Genomic DNA, 14,130 nt, shown 5'->3' on the forward strand with positions numbered 1-14,130 from the left:
AGGAACAAGGGCGTGTCCTTTAACAGGATGTGTACATAGGAACAAGGGCGTGTCCTTTAACATGATGTGTACATAGGAAGGGAACTGCCAGCACTGAGGGGAGGGCAGGGCTTCACACTGCAAAGGCGGTCCAAAGCTCAAACACGGAAGGTATCGATGTGAACTGCTTGGCCAACATACGGCTTATTTATATCATCTTATTTAACGTTCTGAGTTATAACCTCACCTACTGAAAAAGCAATCAAAAAGCAGCTATAGGGTGAACAACTGTGGTCTAAAAATCAAAAATGCCTTGAAGCCTGAAATTTTTGAGTGCCACTATGACCCAACAGTGTAAAACTCTACATCTGACTTTGTTTTATGGGTCAATCAAAACATAGGTACTCTAAATATATCACATACACATCTTCAGTCCCAAGGTATACATGAAACATATTAACTTGAATTCCATCTTCACGTTATCTAAGGTTTAGGCGAATATTCTAAATATCAAAAAACAAAACAAAACAAAACAAAAACAAAAACAAAAAACCCAAACTCTGAAACACCTGTAGTTGTAAGCCTGCTGGATAAAATAATCACTAATCTGTCCTACTGCTAGACTCTTGGGAGGATGAGCTGAGGTAATTGGTGTAAAATTTCTGGTGTCTGGCCTGTAGTAAATGTTTAATAAACAGCAATTACTCCTACCAGCACACAGGCTTCCAGAATTCATTAAATGCCTGATCACCAACAGCCCAGACTCATCGGTTAGACTAATGAGCTTTAAAATGATAATCTATGATGCTGTTTGCGATTTTAAAAACAAACATTTATTACGATTGCTAGATGCCAAGCCCTCAGCTAGCTCTTGGAAGTACAAACCAGGCTAGAACTGCATTTTAGGAACGGTCTTGAGACGCTGTAGCAATTCTCTTTGGTGGGGAAAAAACTCACATTCTTCCCAGAGAGACTATATTTTTGGACAGGGGCAAAAGTGCTTCAGGACCATCTCATCAGGTGGTTGAAGTGACAATAAAGCAGCAAGCTGGGTGCCTCCCCAACCTCCACGTCAACGTCCCTATGTCTGCCGCATCCTTCTCCTCCCCACACTTGGCACAGAGAAAGGCTGTGCCCCTCAGCCACCCCTACAAACACCCCAGAGGTTATAAGAAGGCATAATGATGGCTACATTGCCGACTTAATGCCCCATCCCCCAACCCTTTAAAGATTTTGCTATATGCTTTTAAAAGCCTAAGATCGGAAGGAAAGTATCAAGTAAACACAGAATTCACAAATGCCCTCTGTTGTCTCAAAAAGAGGCAAGAAAACTGAAGCAGTGCTAGATAGCATGTCCCACTCTCCTCCCCTCCTCCTCCCCATCCTCCTCCTCTTCTTCCTCCTCTCCCTCCTCCTCTTCTTCCTCCTCCTCCTCCTCCTCCTGCTCCTCCTCCTCTTTGTCTTCCTCCTCCTCTTCTTCCTCCTCTTCTTCCTCCTCTCCCTCCTCCTCTTCTTCCTCCTCCTCCTCCTCCTCCTCCTGCTCCTCCTCCTCTTTGTCTTCCTCCTCCTGCTCCTCCTCCTCTTTGTCTTCCTCCTCCTCTTCTTCCTCCTCCTCCCCCTCAAAGCACAATGGCATCCTGTGGAAAGGCTTCAGCATCACTTAGAGTTAGTGAAAAGTCAACCTGCAGGAGAAAAGCCAAGACATCGTCAAACTGAGCTCAGCAGCCTAACTCAAGGACTTCCATTGCAATCCTTCCCACTCTGCACTCCGCTGCGCCACAGCTACTACTTGCAGCTTTTTTCTATCTGACACACATCCCTCATCTCATTGCTACAACATGTAGCTGGAAAATGGCTTTTGAGCTATTTGGGGCCACCCCTGGGCAGATGGTCCAGGGTTCTATAAGAAAGCGAGCTGAGGAAGCCAAAAAGAGCAAGCCAGTAAGTAACACCCACATGGCCTCTGCATCAGCTCCTGCCTCCAGGTTCCTTCCCTGTGTGAGCTCCTGTCCTGACTTCCTTAGATGATGAACAGTAAGCATAAGCTGAATAAACCCATTGCTCCCAACATGGGTTTCGTCACAGTGTTCACCGCAGCAATAGAAACCCTAACTAGGACAGGTACACAGAGTGCTAATTATAATCCTAGGGTGTATGACCATTCTACATACTGGCACAGCATGATGATATGTATCTTAAATGTTTATAAAAAGGATACTTGACTGCCCACAGAACCCATGAATGATATACAATAGCCAGTCACGATGCACGGTGTTTTTAATTATATCCAGAAGTTCACCATTCCATACATACTTCATATACGGCTCACTAGAGATCCCAAATACACCTGAAAAACAGAAGTTGGTAACAAGAACACAAGAACATTGACTGACATTCCGCATACTGCTAAGTTCTTCCATTTCTGCTTCAAGGTCAGAACATACACCTGGACAGCGCTGCACTTCCCACAGCTGCTTTCTATGGCTGTCTACCACGAGCTTCAGCACCCAGGGCAGGGTGCTGCTTCCTTCAAACTCAAACAGGAAATGAGTTTTCTGACTTATCAGAGTTTTTAAATCAAAAGAAAATGGGAGTCAAATGAAGGATGTAATGACAGATACATGAATGAAGACAGATGGGGCAAAGTGAGCCACAGAGAACATAGTCTGAGGTTACAGCGACTGGGCCTAGGACTTCGGGCGCCATGACAGAGAGGGTCCAGAGTGCCCCTTACCACCTGGTGCCTCCCCCACATCTAACAGGAGGCTGCTGTGGGAATGACATGGGACTATAAAGCACATGAAGGTTTACAGTAAGGCGGACACTGCTCACTCTTCCCAACTGGCATCAGCTATTCTATCAGGACTCTTTCCTGTGGAGAAATCAGCAAACACACTGGCAAATCAAGATAATCCACTGCTAGACAGCACTGAGTATCACAAGCCTGTCTAAAGTGGAAACTAAGAAGTGAGCATATTTATATACTCATGGATTAAAAACTCCAGATAACACAGTCAGTACTCCCACTGTCTTCCCTTCAGAATGTGAGCTGGGTATTTATTTGGGCTGAATGTGCTCCAATTTAATTTATAAACTCTATGGGCTAAAGAGATGGCTCAGCAGTTAAGAGCACTTACTACTCTTGTAAAGGACTCAGGTTTGATGCTCGGGACCCACATGGTGGCTCACAACTGGAACTCCAGTTTCAGGGGCTCTAATGTCCTCTTCTGACCTCTTGGCACCACGCCCACACATGGAGCACAGACATTCCACACATAAACAGAAAGCAAACAAACAAACAAACACGGTGCCTAAAGTCCAATGACCTCTTGGCATCAGAAGGGAACGGGTTTTATGGGCTCAGGTGTGCCTCACTGGTAGTGTGCTTGTCTAGCATGTGTGAGGCCCTGGGTTTGGTCCCCAGCACCACATAAAGCAGGCACAGAGGTCCTGCCTGCCCCACATCTCTAATTTCATTTTCAAGGAGAAGAGAGGGCGGGGAGCTCAAGATCATCCTCAGCTCTACAGCAAGTTTGAGGCTAGTCTGGGCTACATGAGACCCTGAAGAGAGGAAAGAGAGATCAGGGCACACCAAGGGGATAAGGCAGGGGAGTGCTGTATCAGACACTCCCCACTCTGTCACTTTATACAAGTGGCTTAGTTTTGACGCCATCTTGTCCTGACTCTGTGTCTTTCTAGACCTTCCTCAGCCTTCCATCACCCCTGTCACGGCTGTAGCCACATTGGTACCACTTTTGGAACTGTCCCTGCCCTGACCGTAGTCCAGATGTATTAACCACAATACCTGATGTCTATGCAGGATGAAACATAAAACTAAAATAACTAAGAGAAAGTGTAAGTCAGTCAAAAGTAATTGTCGAGTAGTATCTGGAAAATATTGCTAAGTTCTCCAGAAGGACAGACGCTGCTCCGACCGCTTTGGATATGGATGCAATTATGATTTTTGACTTTAAAAGTGCCGTACCACTGAGCTTCCGCACCAAGCAGACACTTCAGAGGTTTGGTCAGTCTTTTGGTCATTGCTAGCAAGAGGACTTAAATACTTTTAATTGGCCAATTAGTGTGGTTGCCGATAACTATCTCACGTGGGACATCTCAGGGTCTGTATTAGTTAGCCTGTAAACAGGAAGTACTGCTGCTCGTCTGAGGAGTCTGCACTGAAGAGCTTCTGTAAATGTTAATGCACTTGCACATACAGGAGACTGGAGACTTCAGCAAACCTACCCTTCTGTCTTCTACCCTCACTCCCCAGACAGAACAACCCTGAACCACAAATGTCTGAATCCTCATCACCAGCACCTGTCAATGGCTTATGTTAAATGACAAGGAGAAAGAGAAGTTCGCTAGGCCAACAGCCTTGCACCTGGATCATTGTGGCTCGTGCACGAGACCCACTGTCACTAAGGCATTCTTACAAGTGAAGCAGGACAGCAGGGCACTGCTTGCTTTGAGATGGAGGTCACGACTAACAACAGGGGATGGTCCCTAAAAGATAGAAGCACAAGGACTGCCCTCCCCTCTTCAGCCCTGCTCGGTCCACCTTTGTCTCTCTAGCCCTGCTGTGCTGACGCCTCTGCACTCTGAGCACTCATCTTCACCTCTGGGCCTGTTTGTGTTTGCCACTTACTCTTTATGTCTATACGGCCAGCTTATACTTGCCCAGCAGATATTTTAGGCAACCCGTGGTAACTTTTGCCCCAAACTTGACTCATAATTGACCAATCTCATGAATGAAAATATGATGGTGTACATTCTACGGTATTCAAAGGGTAATTCTTCCTAAAACATCATCAAAAGACTAGATCTGAATGTGCCCCATTAAAAAGTATATGAATGTAGCCTCCCTCAGCCAAAAGCTGGCTGACGGTAACATCAAGTCACGCCTCGCCTGCGTGCCTCCCCAGGGAGCTAGGGTACCTGCCAGACTGGAATGGTTAGTGGGAGAGTGTTTGTGTGAACGAATGAATACTGGCCTGTTTTAGCATTTTATTTGCTTCTTGTCATTCATGAATAAATAAAAGTACTAGATACTTTCCACTGGGTTTTGAGGAATTTGTCTTCGCCACACTTTATGGCCTGAATTGCCACAGTTGGCTCAGCCGCAGACGGACTCCAGTTGGAGTTTGGCAGCCGCTTGGCGCCATCTAGCGGCCATGGTTTAAGCTACAGGCCATTTACCAGGCTGTAGATGTAATGCTTTTTTGATACTGATTTTAAAGAAAACAGATTGTTTAAAACTGGATTTTGCTTTCCAAAAGTTATGGTTATGGCTTAATATTACAAAAGAAATTTGGAAGGTATGGTTAAAATTGACAGTGTTCCATCGGCTGCAGTTTGCAGTCTGATCTCAAGTTCAAGATTCTTAACTCACCTACATTTAGTAATTAAGACAATTGCAAGGGTAATAATAGTTAAAAACAGCTGTGGCCAGTATAGGCCCAATGCCCCTTTTACATAGACTTTATTGGATATAGTAATAAAAGCAAAATTTCACCCAAGACACAAAGAGATCTCAGTGAAAATTTATTAATTAAAAAACAGCATTATCATGGATCTAAAGTAACTTTAAATTTAAAATTTATAAGAGGTCAATGAGACCGTAGAACTTGTAGAAGCATTGCAATCTGGCCTGGCTACTCCATATAGAGTTATTGTGTGCTTGGAAGGTTGTTTTTCCTCTCCATCCTGGTGATTTTAAAGACCTGGCTTCTAGTGAGTTTATAATCATTAGAAAGTTTTGCCTTTAAAAATGGTTGATAGCCTTACATTATGTATATTATTTTTGGTCTCTGCTTCAGTACAAGAGGCTAGGACTTTGAAGTTTTCAGCGTACATTAGAATATTACTACCTTTGCTCTTATACCAAGAGTTTTAACAACAAGTAGTAGTTGTTCTAGAAAAGGTTTCAGAGGAAATATCTTTTTCAATATCTGGGCCTCAGTTATATCAAGAAAGTTATATCAAGAAAGAAAAGATGAGTTGCTTATTTCAGATTACTTATTTCAGATTATTTTTGACTAAGGCCTTACCTTAAGCTCACCACAAGACTTGGGCCTTGAGAGACAAAAAGCCTTTTACAGAAAGTAAAGAAAGCTTCTGTAAACAATTGCTATCAATTGTGATCAACTGCAATCAAATGTTTGAGTTCTTAATATGCCCACTGCAACTCTTTGGCAAAAGATAGCATTAATATCTTTTCTCTTACCCAAAGTAAAGTTTTAAGATCCTATTATGAAGTTGTTGTGATATTAATAAAGAATTATATGATAAAATTCATGAAAGTATTGTGGAAGGAATGTCTTAAAAACCTGATGAGACATCAAACAGTAATTAAATTGGTTAGTCTCATGATTTTCACGTTTAGTCTCATGATTTCCCCCCCTACTTCAGCACAAATAATTGAACTATGTGCTGTAGTCACTATTTATCAGGTACTAAAATTAAGCCTTAATTTGTATATTGATATTTGTATATTGATATATATATATATTTATATATCAGAGCTTAAAATTGATTATGATAATTTGGTATTTTTAAAGAATAATTCTGATTTTAAAAATTAAAAGTAAAATATACACATGTGACTATTAATACCTTTTCAGGCTTTCAAGTTGCAATTACCTTAACATAGAAAGCAACAAAAACTTTAAATGGTTATTTTATATTTTATTTCTATACTTGATGTTTCTAATCATATTAAGACAGATTATGGAACTGACTATTATAGTCAAGCATTTAAAATGTTTTGTCAACAATTTAATGTTACCCATATTACTGAGATAATTTATAATTCCCAGAGATAATAAATGACTCAATGTGCACTTTGCACTTTCAAAATTTAATTTTTAATAACAAAAGGAGGGAGAATCATACCCTTCAAGTTATTAAAAGCACATCTCGCTTTTAAAAATTCTTTTGCAGTCTGATGTTAAAGGTCAGTCTGCTGCCGATTGCCACTGGCATCCATGCATTTCCAGTTCTTAGGCCATGGTGAAATGGCGAGATCCACTTACTAACATGTGGTATGGTCCTGACCCCATTTTAATTTGGGGAAGAGGCACCATTTGCGTCTCATAAAGGAAGACGGAGCATAATGGCTGCCTAGAAGATTAGTTCGTCAGGTGGATGCAGATCCAGAGTCTTTTTAATAAACATGTTTTCAACTAAAATAATGGCTAGAAATTTTTATTAGCCAGCAAAGTTCTCTTGGCTGAAATAGCCTCCAGTATTTTCCTGAGAGTCAACAGCTCCTTTGTGATTCTCAGAGCCACTTCCCCCACACCTGGCGGCCAGACCTTGAGTCTGAGCATTGCTAATTTGCAATTGAATTGAGTGCCTGGGACATCCTCAAAGATAATGTTAAGCTTGTTGCTTCTAAACTTTTGACCTTGTATCTCAAGCAGGTTTGTTACAGACATGCAAGCTCTACTTCAGGAAGGCTCAGACATGCAGGCTCCACTCCAGGCTGGACTTCAGAGAGGCTCTATGTGGCAGTTATTTATCGTGATGAAGAAAAAGTGTTAAATGCATATTGTGGCTTTGGTCTGTATGGGAAAATGGTGTGCTATGAGGGCCTGCAGCCAAAGACGGACCACTGGATCTATGGCTCTCACCAACCCAAGACAGAGTCATGTGACAAGAGGCCGTGTTTATTAATAATAAACACTAAAAAGCCCGGGTTGTATAAATAAACACAAACTAGCTGCATGTGATATCCGAGATGGCTCAGGGAGAGACCAGTAGAGAGGCGGGGCCACTAGCCACCATAATTCCCAGACAGGACTATGGTTCATAAATATATCTTATGCCCCAGTCCAGCTAATTTTTAATAAATTAATAAGGAGGAACTGTAACCTCCCTCAGCCAAAAGCCGGCTGAATCAGACCTCACCTTGCCACACAGGAGCCACCCCACCAAGGGTGAGGCTTCCTGACATAAACAATGCCCTTTTGTTTTACCACTTCTCTGCCTCTCTCCAAGTTCCTGCTAGGAGCTATGCCCTGATGAATTGCTTCACCTGCCTCAAGATTCTAATTTGGCAATGGGATTCTGGCAGACTGGGGGAAGGATTTTCCCTGCCTGCTTGATTCCCAGATTCATAATACACATCGGATCTTGATCAGAAACCATGACTCAGTCTCATGATTCCTTTCGCCGTCCGAGTCCTCATTTTTCTGAGACCCCTTTCCTCTCTTCCAGAGACCCAGTTCGTGTGTAGCCACTGGCGGCTGCAACATATGAATAATTTCTAGAAACTGACAACATATAATTTCTGACTGGCCTATAAATAAAATTACATGGTGATTTGTAATGTCTATTTTGGAATTTTGGCTTCTTTAAAAAAAAAAAAACACAGAGATATTCTCAGAATGTGTTTTCATTTTAATCCCAATTGTGGGATATAGGGTTGCTGTGGACTGACCATAGCAGCTGTCTATGATTTGCCTCATGCTCTAGCAGAGGCATAATTTTGCCAACTGCAGATAGTTTCTAAAGTTGTGTGATGTTTGGAATTCTAGGAACTTTTCAGATTGTATAAAAAATGCCAGGGCCCTGAGAGGTTTCTTGGCTGGTTGGTTGGTGGTGTTGGTCATTCAGGAAGAGGGGGAGGGTTGCGGGGGGAGGGGGCATGTTGGCTTGTTAGTAGTTGTCCTCAAAGAAGAAACAAGAAGAAAATAAATTAGATTCAGGGACCTCTTTCCTTCCATCTCTCCCTTTATCCTTTTTCCTCTCAAATCGAGTACTGGGGTGTTGAAAGGTGGGGACAGGGTGGAGAAGGGTGGAAGAAAGAAGACCCTACAAAGTAGTTAATGCCAGCCACAGTGATTAATCATGGCTTTTAAAATGAATTGGTCAAGTTCATGTCTCTAAGACAACCCAAAAGGATGAAGGCCACCAAGAGATAAAGGACTGGGAATGGGAGGGAGCTTGATGAGATGCCATACTCTAATATACCAAATATGCAGAATTCACCTACCACTGCCACCCTGTGTGATTAACCCCTCATCTTCAAAGATGTCGAAGCTCTCCTGGCAGGCCTTGGATGTTTCCGACTTTAGCATCTCCAGGGGCATTCGCAGAACGGTGAGATTATACTGAAGCGAGTGTGACAAGTCATAGCTGTAACTGAGAGGAGAATTCAGAAGTAAGTAGAAGCACAGACATTTCATGGTCTTGGCTTCCACAGGGAATTGCCATCTGTGAACTAAATCACTCTGCACCTGGTATTCCCCGGAAGCAAGGCCATTTAATACGAGCACTGCAAACACACCTGAATACAAACACAATTGGAAATTAAATAGAAACCTCAGCACCCGACTTGATCATGCACACTAGAAACACACATTTATGATGTGGGTCACATCCATTCATTGATTGGCACATGTAATTTTTTTTTGTTGTTTCATGATGAAATCAATCTCGTATCTCATTCCAAGTCACACTGTCTCACGCCCATGAATGTGGTTCTATAGACAGGACACTGGAGTATAGTATCCTCATCACTTGGCTTCACACTATAATTTACACATGAGCAAAAGTAACTACAAACTTCATAATGATACAGGGGTAAGAATATAATGTAAGCTGCTACAGTGAAGCATGTCCTAGGAAAATAAGAATAATATAAAAATTAACACAGCCTCTGGACAAATAAAATTTATGATTCTAATTTCATAAGATCAACAATGTTTTTTATTGAAAATAGGGTTTTCTTCTCACATAATAAAGCTAATTACAAAATCCCCTCTCTCTGTTGTTCCCTGCTTCTCTACACCTTCCCTCCCATCTGTAGCCACCCCTCTTCTGCTTATCATTGAAAAATAAACAAACTTCTGTATGCACTAATAATATAGTAATATAACATAACAAACAAAAACTAACACACCAGAGTTGGACAAAACAAGCAAACAGAAGGAAAAGATCCCAAGAGAAGGCCAAGAAAGAGACCCATTCATTTACACACTCAGGAATCCCAAAACTAGAAGCCATAACATATATGCAAAAGACCTAAAGGTTAAAAGAGAGGAGAAAGAATATTCATAAATAAAATAATAGTAGTAGTAGTAGTAGTAGTAGTAGTAGTAGTAGTAGTAGTAGTAGTAATAACAGTAGTAATAATAATTATAATGGAGGATCCATGACAAGACATTACGAGGCAAGGAACCTGCAAAGACACTGCCGAGTTCATTCTCTGTTGGCACCTGCTGCTGGGTGTGAAGCCTATCCTAGAACAGCTTGCTCCCCCGTGAGCCTCCCACAGAGGAAACTAAATGTCCACCTGCAAGGGGCTATCGCCTGCAGATAGCTTCTGAGTTGGGATGAGACATGTGTCCACTTCTCCCTTCAGCTCTAGGACCCTGTCTGATGCAGTCCGAGCAGGCCTGTGCATACTGCTGTGGTCTCTCTGGGCTCATATGCATGACAAAGATCAACAATTCTTAAGTATCTCTAGTTATCCATTTTAACACAGAATTCGAGAAACTATCTTGAGACTCAAATACAGTATTTAAGTAACATCTTAAGTATTATAATTTTCTTGGGAAAGCCACACATTATTATTTCCCCAGTTTAGTTCCATAATTTGACTGAAATTAATTTCAATTGTGTCTGTTAAACTCAGTTTTACCACCTTTGCTTAATAGATCCATTTAATATCACTTAATGAATGAAGACAAGTTATTTCCAGTTGGCCACAGTGCAGCCCTGAGATCCCAGCGTATATATTATAACTTGAGGAATGACTTGATTAAATTTAGTATGGAGACCATTTCAGACAGTGTAGCACCAAGCATCAATATTAGCTCACAACACTGTGAGCGTCAGATGACACAGTCTTATGTGAAGTAGATGAATCAGACATACATGAAAACATACAAGCCACTAAGTGCCTATGGATTGAAAACCACTTCACTAAGAACTGTCTGTTCTATGACCTAATAATTTACCTTTACATTATGTTTGTGTTTATTTTATAAATAAATGATTAATTCTATTAACGACTAAAGATAGATCTTTAAAAATGCAAAGTGCACCAGGCAGTGGTGGCCATGCCTTTAATCCCAGCACTTGGGAGGCAGAGGCAGGCAGATTTCTGAGTTCATGGCCAGCCTGGTCTACAGAGTGAGTTCCAGGACAGCCAGGGCTACTCAGAGAAACCCTGCCTTGGAAAAAAAAATGCAAAGCGCCTGGTCTGTGAGCACCACCAATGCACACAAACACTGCAGGCCCTATCTCAGCCCCAGGTCAGGTCATTATTGGTGAACACTCTCTTGAGTCTACATCTCAGTCTGGACACTACAGCAGACAGACACCTGAGTCTGTCTGTCCAGCCTGCAGACTGGTCGCAAAGCTCTACCATTTGCTTATTGCTTGCTTTTCTGCTTGCTGGCTATGTTAAATAGATCTCCATAAATGTCTCTGTACCAAGAGAGATTTCTGTTTTCTCTCCCAAAACATATTCTTAGGATATATTTTTGATCTGCTTAATGTTACATTCATTCCAGCAAAACTATTCACTTACAGGGCCACCAGCAATACATTGGTACATTGGTATTAAAATACTTTTTCCTATTTTAGCTTTTACTTAATTTCACCAGATCATTAACTGAAACTGAACTATGAACTCTGTATTAGAACTAATACAATTTCATTTTTGATTAAAAATTCCAAAATGAAGTTATTTCTTTAAGTCGTATTAATTTCTTCCTGAAACAGGTGATTCTTATCGTGACTATAAGTCCCTTTACACTATCCATTTAAAATGTCAAGAGTCAGGTTTTCAAAAGGAAGAAACTTACCTAAAGTAAAAATTGCTAGATAGATCCACATTTTGAAATATTCTTAGGTACCTAAAAAATAAAATAAAATAAAACATGCTATAAACACAAAATGTTACTTTTCACAGTTTAACATACAGTCAGGGATATCCTTACACTAGTGAGTGTACTCACTGAGCTGAGCCATCCCAGCCTTCTCTGGCTTGCCTATGCACCTGCCAATCATCGCTCAGCAGATACCTTTAACACAGAGTGCACCCCATCTTGCAGTGATTGGGCTTCGCAGCCAGGCAGGGTACAAGCGGGCATGGGGCAAGGAAGAAGTACAGACAACTGTTGTTGCTGGTGTTGTCCCAGTGAGCTACACAAATCTTCAGCAGATGGAGAAAGGGAAGTTGCAAAAGTAACCAAGATGCCATGGGCTACCCGTAACTTTAAGTTGGGAAGGGTTTCAACGTGGAAATGGAAGAGGGCAGAATGAACTATCCCTCAGCCGACCACTCACGAGACCTCAGTTCACAGTTATTCATGTGTTCACATTCACACTTAGATAAATAACTAAAACATAATTTTCAAAGTTAAAATTCTCCCCAGACCCACCGGCCAGCCCTGTTGCCTCTCCAGAGGCAACTTTCAAGTTACTGCCCCATCCTGGCCCACGGTGCCTTTTCTTTGTCATTACATAAATCTTCATATAGTCTACTGGGCATCTTTGAGGGACCACCGCAAACCCCGTGTGCTGTTCTACAACTCTCAGCTCCCATGCACTGTACAGTGAATGTAGCTGTACCAAAAACTAAGGATTTAACTTGCTGGACAGTTAGCTAAGTTATCAGGTAAGATATAGGCCATGTGTTATTTCTGCATTCCTCAACTAGACACTGCAGCTGGGTGTGGGAGCACACACCTGGGATCCCTGCAGCTGGGTGTGGGAGCACACACCTGGGATCTCTGCAGCTGGGTATGGGAGCACACACCTGGGATCCCAGCACTTGGGAGGCTATGGCAGGAAACTCACTGTGATGTGTGTGAGGCCAGCCTGAGCTCCATAGGGAGGCACTGTCTCATGAACTATAAAATGAAAAAGAAAAACCTAAAGAGATGAAGGTATAACGTACACAAGAATACTGTGTTTTCCTGTCCAGACCTGTCAGTTCCTCTGAGGCCACACACAAAGGCTGAACTACCAGGGTAGACAATGCACATTTGAGTTTTCCTGTAATATGTAAACTGTGTTTGTAAGGCTTAACACAGTGTAACTCCAGTTCCTGGTGTAAGCATGCCCCGACACTCACTGTGTGAGTGACATCCCCACATCCCTGCTAGCATTTGATGACAGCAGGAGCCATCCAACTAACGAGAAGGAACTAGCCCTGGGTTAGATATGATTGCTAGCAAGGTGCAAGCTTGTGTGTGCTGCCTGCCCCTCACTCTGAGCACATCTCAGGGCTGGTCTTACCCTCGCTGGCCAGAGCAACCCTTCAGAGGGTCTCTGCACGGAACCTTGTTAAGTGTTCTGTCTATATGACCGCTTCCTCCTAAAGAGCCTATATTCTAAGGACACTTTTAATTTTGAGAGCATTTACATACATCACTGCTTTCTGTGTTTTACTTATGAAATCTTCCTCCATTTCAGGATCATAAAATTAGTCTCCTAAAATTGTCTCTGTACTTCTGATATTGCTTCTTCAGTTTTATCAGAGATTGGAATCTAATTTCATTTTCGTCAAATGGAAAACAGACAAAACTTAAGTTTGTCCTCTCCATGGTGACTTATAGTGCTCTCTCTGTGGGATCCTTTTCCTGGGCTTCCTTGTTTGTTCTGATCAATGTTAGTGGCCTCATCAATAACCAGCACTCTCCCTACAGATAACTATGTGGTCCCTTAATTACTGTGGGTGCTACATCTGCTTAGCCACTTCCCTTCTCTTTTAAAATTGCCCTGTTTTTACTTTATGTGTATGAGTGCACATATGCCTGATGCCCGTGGAGACCAGAAGATGGTGCGGATACCCTGGAACTAGAGTTACAGAAGGCTGTCAGCTGCCAATCCCCACAGGAGCAGCACATGCTCACAATGGCGAGCCATCCCTCCAGCCTCCTCTTTGTCCTTTCGTGTTTCTGGTTTTCATAGTTGTCTAGACTAAGATTAACTTCTGATTTTCTATGTGAATTTTAAAGCCTTTATTTTTAAGTTTTATTTAAGTGTGTGCTAGGGTTATGTGCACATGTGTACCACTACCAAAGAAGCCAGAACTGGACACTGGACCAACCTGAGCTACAATTACTGGCAGCTGTGAGCTGCTGATGTAGGTGCTGGGTTCGCTGCAAAGGCAGCAGGCAAAGTGCTTCT

General features: G+C 42.2%; 1 protein-coding gene across 1 annotated transcript in view; it reads right to left on the reverse strand.

Annotated features, from left to right (window-relative positions):
- Positions 1–14,130, reverse strand: part of Fig4 (FIG4 phosphoinositide 5-phosphatase) — a 92,908-nt gene that overhangs the window by 69,490 nt on the left and 9,288 nt on the right. Inside the window, exons 3-5 of the mRNA XM_031348426.1 lie at positions 11,799–11,849; positions 8,978–9,126; positions 2,198–2,326 (exon numbers count right to left, since the gene is read on the reverse strand). Coding sequence (XP_031204286.1) covers positions 2,198–2,326; positions 8,978–9,126; positions 11,799–11,849 — 329 coding nt within the window. The remainder of the gene's footprint in view (positions 1–2,197; positions 2,327–8,977; positions 9,127–11,798; positions 11,850–14,130) is intronic.

Source organism: Mastomys coucha, unplaced genomic scaffold (assembly GCF_008632895.1).
Source record: "Mastomys coucha isolate ucsf_1 unplaced genomic scaffold, UCSF_Mcou_1 pScaffold3, whole genome shotgun sequence".
Taxonomy (NCBI): Eukaryota; Metazoa; Chordata; class Mammalia; order Rodentia; family Muridae; genus Mastomys; species Mastomys coucha.